At 31.0% G+C, this 8156-nt stretch overlaps 1 protein-coding gene across 1 annotated transcript; it reads right to left on the bottom strand.

The window, feature by feature from the left end:
* Nucleotides 1-1551: 1551 nt before the first annotated feature.
* On the bottom strand, nt 1552-7726 carry LOC106457565 (KIF1-binding protein homolog). The gene is made up of 2 exons (XM_022383566.1): nt 6945-7726; nt 1552-6644 (listed from the first exon to the last, which is right to left on the bottom strand). The coding sequence occupies exons 1-2, from the start codon at nt 7572-7574 to the stop codon at nt 5757-5759; spliced, it is 1518 nt and encodes a 505-aa protein (XP_022239274.1). The 5' UTR covers nt 7575-7726; the 3' UTR covers nt 1552-5756.
* Between the last annotated feature and the right edge of the window lie 430 nt (nt 7727-8156).

Below are 8156 nucleotides of genomic sequence, written 5' to 3'. Positions count from 1 at the left end.
TTATTAGAAAAAAAAAAGCTATAACATAGCACATCCTGTATAGATAGCAACAGTGATAATTTCTGATGGAAAGTCAGGTGATGCCACTGGGACATAACATTGCTTGTTTTACAGTAAGAGTGACTCTCAGTCACGTAGCTGATGCCTACCTCCTGACATAATTGTTTCCCGTATATAATGCCATGAATTCTCAATATGAAAGAACTTAATAAGAACTTCAACAAGATTCTATAATTCCACTAACTATTTCAGTTTAGAGCAATTTAACTTGAATTGTTGAGAGCTTTCAGTTAAACATTCATATATTTCTTTCATTCCAGTAAAGGCCCAAAACAAACACTTCTTTTTTACTTTGATTGTTGTTAGTTATAAATAAATATTGTTTTAATATACGCAAATTCTTGTTCAGTCTCTTTATACGTGTCAGACTCAGTCAAAGTGAGGGAAGTCAAGTTCCTGCTCATAAATACTTTTTCAGGCGATTCTCCAGGTAGTCTGCAGTTTATACCCAGTTACCCTAACTAATATCAGTGAATCTGAGAATACCACACAGGAATAGATACGATGGATAATCAGTATATTGTAAATTAGAGCCTTGTTTATCTGTTGAGGAAGATTATGTAAATATTAGCAACGTTTCTCAAAGTTAACATATGTGGGACAGAAGTAGTGCTCTGTACCAGTTATTAAAGATTTAACAGTTATGAGACTATCATTGTTGCTTAGGGGACTATATATTTGACCTATAGGGTGGTTCAGTTGTTGAAGTGCCAGGATATACAAAATACACGATTGGTCTATTTAATAGATGACTTAGTATTTCTAATTTTCTGGACTGGTTTGTTCATGTAAGCAGCAATATTTGAGGTACACGACTGATTTATTTATTCAAAGGATAATACATACAAGATGAAGGATTAGTTTATTTGTTAAGGTTGTGTTATAAATGAGTACAGGTTTGTTCTATTTTTTGAGGAAATAATATATTCAAAAGTTAGAGTTCCAGTATATGTGAGATACAGGCGGGACCGAAAATCTCGGATTGGTGACTTAGGCACCGCCGAAGGACCTCCAAGTGAAAGTTTAGTTTTTTATTGGAATTGTTTTTTGTATTTTATACTGTTTTAAGATCTGTTACTCAGTTTAATAACAAAGATTATTTTCAAAATGAAAAATTAATAATTAAACTTAACAATTCTATTACTATCAATACAAATATGCAAAAATGCACGCATTTCACTCACAAATTGTAATTCTCTGCTTCTAGGAATTTCCCTTAAAAAACAAGAGGGAATCCTCAATAGTCGCAGCACATGAAATTCTTTTAGTAAGAATTAGAGGAAATTAATCTACGAGACCTACCCCCCTTTTATTAGCTATATACGTATACCCGTTTTGGTTTAAAAACTCATCAGGATCTCTACCAGCCCACACTAATATTGAAATTATTTTAGGCAGAATTAGAGTAAATTAATCTATGTGACCTTTGGCGAGTTGAAACACATCAATCGAAAGGGTCTGACCTCTTGATTCCAAAACTGTAATTCGATCTCATATTGGTCAAGAGATAACGGAGCTATGAGCTAAAAGTTTGTATTTGAAAAAACTGAAAAAGCAGCACTTGTGCTATGAATTTTTATTATTTACACTTGTATAGTACATTGTAATATACATTTAATAAACATATAGTCTCGAAATTCAAATTATTGTGGTATGTCTTCTTTATGTATCACAGGATTTAAGAAAAACTTAGTTTGTTTTGGAGAGAAAATCCTCCCCCTTAAACTTCTCTCGCCCAACTATCAACGGGTACAATATTCGGTCCCGGATGCAAACATAGATTTGTTAAAAAACAAACAAACAAGAAAGTACATTTGATATACCAGTTTGTTTTTTAAGGAGCAATAATACATAAATGTTAGTACTATGTTTTTTCAGGAGAACTTTACAGAAGCAGATTAGCAATTAGCTTTTTATTTTGGCCAGTACTTGTTTTCATAACTAGGGGAAAATGTATTTCTTAATTTTCTTTTATATAATTGCTGAGAAACATGACCTATAATAAATGTAAAACGTATTTTTATATATTTTCAATATAAGTGCCAAATGCTGATGTGTTAATTAAGACAATGATTTTCTAGATTGGTTATTCGATAAGATATAAATGCAGCTGACATAAACACTATCTTAAATACAGTCTAAACCTTAGACATAAATATAAGGTGTACAACATACACACGACAGTTTATTATTGACTTTACCCTACCTCTTTCAAACATTCATTGTCTACAAACAATTTTGTACCATTAGCTATTCCTTACACTAATAGCAAGTATTTTGATAACATGCATAAAAAAAAAAAATCCTTGCAAGTCATTATCATACCTAAACTGTTTGGCTGGATTACATATCCTATAAACGTCTATGTACATAATACAATAAACACATTAAGTGATTCATATTATGGGTTAATATATAGTGCAGATGATGTATACAAAGTAATTTTGTGATTTAAGTGGTCCCAACAGTTACTATAATGAAGGAAGCTTATATGGACACCTCCACTTAATTTACATTCACCCTCTCTGCAAACATTCAATTATGCTAAAACAGTTAATCCACATATCTAACAACAATAAATACTGAAAGGCCATTTTACAATTTTAAAAAGCATTAAGATATCACCACAAATGTGAATGTCTTGATTCTACAAGATGTTGATATGACAAATTTGGGTCAAATTACTTGGTAGTTACAAACCTTGGAGATCAAAATGTGTGCAATATTATAAATAGTAAAATTAATCTTACACAGGCTTCTTTAACAACTATTCACACTGGGGCTCTGGAAACTAACAAAATACTACAATTCTATTTAACTAAAGGTATTAAGACAAACAAGTATGTATCACGACTCCATATAACTAATCATATTTCACCAAAATTTAGTATTTGCAACAAGGATAGAGAAACAACATTGCCATACCGAACCTTAAAGAGATTTGATCACTTTCATCCAGTAAGATAAGATGTATAACTACATGATTAGATTGATAAATAATCCATAAATGAAATTTATTGTTTTATGAAGTTTACAAAACTATAAACTATTACACAACTGAACTTAAACAAATTTACAAATTTTATTACTGTATTTTGAATTACAAACAATTTTCATTTTCTGTGCTCGCCAAATGTAGCAACACTTGCAAGTAACAGAGAAAATTACACAACTTCTACCTAATGTAAGTAATATGTTTTATGCAGCCAGTTAGACTTTCTACCATTATAATGGAAAACACCAGAAAAAAATATGTTATTGAAATAAATCCAATTGATCATATTCATCTGACAAGTTGCTTTTAATCATAAAATTATAATCTTCAATAAAATCATATACAGGAAAAGCTTAGATATATAAAAACTAAACTAAAAAAACAACAACATAATATAAGCTGAGGAAACAAACTAAAATGACTAACAGCAGTGATTACCACATGAAAGAAAATATTAATTTGAATGAAAATATGCATATGTATTATAAATTAGGTAATATGATAAAGTCACAACATAAATTTACATTATTCATTAATGCAAATGCTGCATGATTATCCATTACATTTTTAAAAATTTTTTATACCATATAGCAGATCTTAAATACAAGTTACTGTTACCAGCACATAAAAACCTTCCTCTTCACATCATTCTCTCATAATTGTTTTTTAATTCATAACATAGATATCTATATTAAATAAATTAGAGTTCTGAGTTTGTTTTTCAGGCAACTGAACAATATTTTAAAATTAATGAACTAAATAAATCATATTTTATATAACTTCACTAAAGCAAGTCTGACACAAATTATGAAATTCCCCAAACTTAATAAGGTAAAGCATAAATAACCATTATAACCTTTATATATTATTTAAGTATACCTTCTATAGCCAAGTTTGAAAATTTGCAAGGCATCTATATAAACCCTCATATATTTTACCATTTCTTCTTTTTATTTTGTAATGTTATGCACTATTATTTTTATCATTATTCTGTCACATCATACGAGTAAATGTTGAACCAAGGGCTGTTTTTCAGTGGCTATGGTGATTAGAATGGGGTGAAGTCCCTTCAATAATGCAGCAGTAATAATGAAAAAGCAAATATGAAATAATCCCAAAAATTGTTGTCATGAAATTTGGCAGCTTGAACAAAGAATCACTTTCAAACTTTGTTCTATATGCAGTATCATCTCACATAAAATAAGTTTCAACCCAAAACTTCATCAATGTGGCCAACATTAAGAAATCTAATGCATAGTAATATCTAGTTACAAATACTAGAAAGGAAGACAAATTCAAAAGACTTTGCAATCACAACTTTAGATGTCACCTGTAAAGATAGATCTAGGTACAAAAACAATCTTCAAAAACAAACCTAATTCCTCTTTAAAATGTCTTGAATAACAACATTATAGCTTTGCAATGAAATCTTACAATAATGTACTTAAGAGAAATTTGTTTATTACTGTTTTCTTGTACATGGTTTGCTTAGGTCACATGGACGTATTACATTTAGTCTTTTTACAATACACTGAATATAGACAATTGAGGAAGGATAACGAAATAATTACTATTTTAAGTGTCCCAAATATGAAGAAATACTTAATACAATACAAACTCAATACAAAAAACCTGATGCAGATGTGATATGATCCATATAGAAAAGTTCCAGAGGTTTTCATAAAATGACTGTACATTATGAAACCTGCAATAACAATATTGTGTTAAAAGAAAAAAACACTAGAATGAATTGCTGGTAAATTTATATATGATTAAATTTTGAAAAATGACAAATATTTCATAAACTTTTTTAATAAAATAGCTATTATTTAGTGAATATAGTTTATCTTTCAGAACCAAAATAATTATGAGCTTCTATGTATATTGCTATAAGCAACCTAGTGTTGGAACTTTTTCTTTTTCTCATGTTTATCAGCTCTACAGAATAAAAACTGGGCATTACGTTAATTGAAATAGCCAAAACATATGGTATGGATAAAAGCACTGGAAATTAATAGCTTATAGGATAAGAAGTAACAATTATAGGTAACCACATCATCCATCGGCATTTTGTACATCGTACTTCTGTTGCCATACATTATTTTTAAGTCTAAAGTAACAAAAAAAAGCACGTATTTGACAAACTTTGAAAACATCCCAAAGTACTTTACTTCACAATACTGATTTTAGAAAACCATCTGTCATCCCTTAAAAAAAATGTTTAAGATTATTGTTAGGAATAACTAATATTCATAAGAGTGATGAAATTTTACAGTCTTCATATATTTAAATATTAATCTTACCTGATTAAAGAAAATATTCAAATCATTTAATACCAGTAAAATAAGTTTTAAATGGTGGAAGTAACTACATTCATGAAAACTTTCTAACAAATACAACAATCCCTGCAAAAATAAGATAAAAAACAGGTTAATTTTCCTACTGAACAGTTTCTAATTCACACGTGAACAAATCATAATTCTGTATTAAATGGCACAGTTTAGGTGTTTTGGTGTATATGGTCTAAATTACTATCTTTTGTACAAGGTGTCTGCTCCTAATGACTAAAACTACTTTCAGATATATTCATTACACAATTACTAAATAAATACTACCATTTAGTCTGTTACCAGTTTTCTGTAATAAAGTTAAACATCACCAATAATGTACTGGAAACTTCTCTGGTTCATTTGTTTGGAAATTAAGGATAAAGGGTGGTGCTCATGATATTTTGCATTTTTCCTGGAATAAGCTGTAACATCTCTTCTATTGCATGAATTTCTTGTGAAACAACATCTCTGTGTGAAGGATTTCTTTTCACATAATCAACAATTAATTTATAGTTGGTTTCGCTATTAGAAAGTGCTTCCAGCTGTTCATCTTGATCCATGAAAACAAGTTTAGAGTACAGTCGTCCAAGATAAAAGTGAGCAATTAGTGCTGGCCTTACAACATCATCTGCAAGTGATTCAGGTAATTTCTGGTCAGAACCATTAAGAGTACTAATGAAACTTTTAAAATGTTCAATAGCTTTTTCTCCCAAATAATTTATCTTCTTTATAGCATGAGATTCACTGCTAGCGCTACAGTGTGAAGTAAACAACTGCAGCTTTATGTCCATCATTTCTGAATATGTTTCTCCAAGTTCAAACATTAACTGCCGACAAACCAGCAAATAGTATTGAGGATTTAAAGCTTTCAAACATTCTTCCAACATATCAATCCGTCGTTTGTGCATCCTGCACTGACGTTCTGGAGACAACTCAAAAACTGAGAGACTTTTAAATAGCTTGCTCATTTCTTGTATTACCTGGACATAGTCACTAGCATGGTCTTCTATTGTATAATAGCCTTTGGCTTCATTCAGCCACTTCTGGGCATTAAGAAAAACAAGCCGTGCTTCTTCAAAATTAAAAACATGACTATAAGGAATGTCTTTTTCATACTCAAAAACTTCTTGATTGTGAAACAATAAGTATGGTTGATCTTGAGAATGAGTTTTATTAATTTTGGTTTTGTAGTCGCTCTTTAATGTATTGGTTGTTGCAAGATCACCATGTTTATCTGAAACAAAGTCCTGTGAAGAGTACTACTTAGCACAAATTTATGAGCATCTAGATGAAAGTGAGCGAGCTGCTATGTATTGTCATTCAACATTGAAACGCCAGGTGGAAAGTGGAGATTATGATCCTATTGATTGGGCTTTGAATTCAGCTACCTTAGCACAATTTTTTATTGCAAGAGATAATTTGTTACCTGCCCGACATCTTTTAGCATGTTCTAGCTATGTGATATCTAAATATGAATGTGAATTAAGTGCTAAGCCTTTTACCCCAGAGGAGATGGATGGGAAATTAGAAGAGCTTAGTCATCGTAAAGCAGATGTTGCTCGATGTTGGGCAAAGTATGGTCTCCTTCTTTTAATTAGTGTCAGAGTATGAGCTTTTTCAATTTTAAACTCGCCCTCTCTGCTTCCTTTAAGCTCAGGCTGGAAAAGATCACTAAAGTCCGCTGGTAAGGCTTTATTCTCTTTTTTATAATTTGAAAAGACTTGCTCTGCTTCTTTCAAATACTCACAAGCTTTATTCTGTTCATTTCTTCCAGCCCATAGGACACTTAGACTGTTCAATGAGGAAACAAATATTAATACTGTTTCGTGGCTTTGTGAAAATTGCCTTAGAAGGTTTGTACATTTTTCAAGATACTCCTCTCCAACATTCAGTTCTTCAGTATCAACTGCTAACACACCAAGATCAAAGTGGATCAATGCATATAATAAAGCAGCTCTGGATGATTTCCCTTTAACTTCAAATGTATCATTTATTTTGGAAACATCGTGTTTGAAAAAGCCTTCTATGTCATTTTTCAAGCTAGAAAGTATTTCTTTCGCAGCATACTTAGACTTGTAAGGTTCTGACACCGGGTCTCTCAAGCTTTCTTCGTCTATTAGTCTCCGAGCTTCCATATATTTTCTTTTAGAGTCCTCTAGCCACTGCATGGAAATGCCTTCTAACTCCATAATCAGACGATATCTGTTGTTCAAAAAACTTGAATATTTGAATGACTTTCTGAATTTTAAAAAACTTCCTTTGTTTTATAAGTAATACCACTTTTTTTGTAAATGTACTGTAGCTGTGATATATCAATCACTGAAATTTAATTCCTCAATATGGTAGGAGGCTGAACTAGTTCTTACTAGTTCTTGTACACATAAACAATTATTTGAATTTATGGAACACAAAATAGTTTCCATTTTCTAGTATTTGTTCTCAAATTAAAGGATTTGTAAAATGTTAATTCGGAATTGCGGGTTTTCTATTTTAGTGACTGTAATAGACTTCCTGAACTCTGTCACAATTTTGCTAATTTCTATTAAAACAAAAGCAATCAGAGAGATTATATACCCTCGCCCAGCCGCTCCTTTTCGAGATTGCACCTTCGAAAACTCAGAAAATATTTCTCAGATGCAGTATAATCAACGATCCGAATCATTTTTTGTAGTGTGATGAGGAGTCTCAACCTTAATGTGCCAATGAAATTTGGTACAAATCCGATCAGACTTGTTTGTTTTTTTGAATTTCGCGCAAAGCTACACGAAGGC

The sequence above is a fragment of the Limulus polyphemus genome, unplaced genomic scaffold, assembly GCF_000517525.1.
Source record: "Limulus polyphemus unplaced genomic scaffold, Limulus_polyphemus-2.1.2 Scaffold346, whole genome shotgun sequence".
NCBI classification, from domain to species: Eukaryota; Metazoa; Arthropoda; class Merostomata; order Xiphosura; family Limulidae; genus Limulus; species Limulus polyphemus.
The sequence above is the reverse complement of the archived record's forward strand: the minus strand, read 5'-3'. Positions and strand labels throughout refer to the sequence as shown.

Bases quoted from the DNA above. Each gene is read 5' to 3' on its own strand.
- LOC106457565 (XM_022383566.1), bottom strand. From the start codon at position 7,574: ATGGAGTTAGAAGGCATTTCCATGCAGTGGCTAGAGGACTCTAAAAGA. The intron at 6,645-6,944 runs GCAACATCTGCT...TGTGCTAAGTAG, and splicing joins CATACTTTGCCCAACATCGA to TACTCTTCACAGGACTTTGT.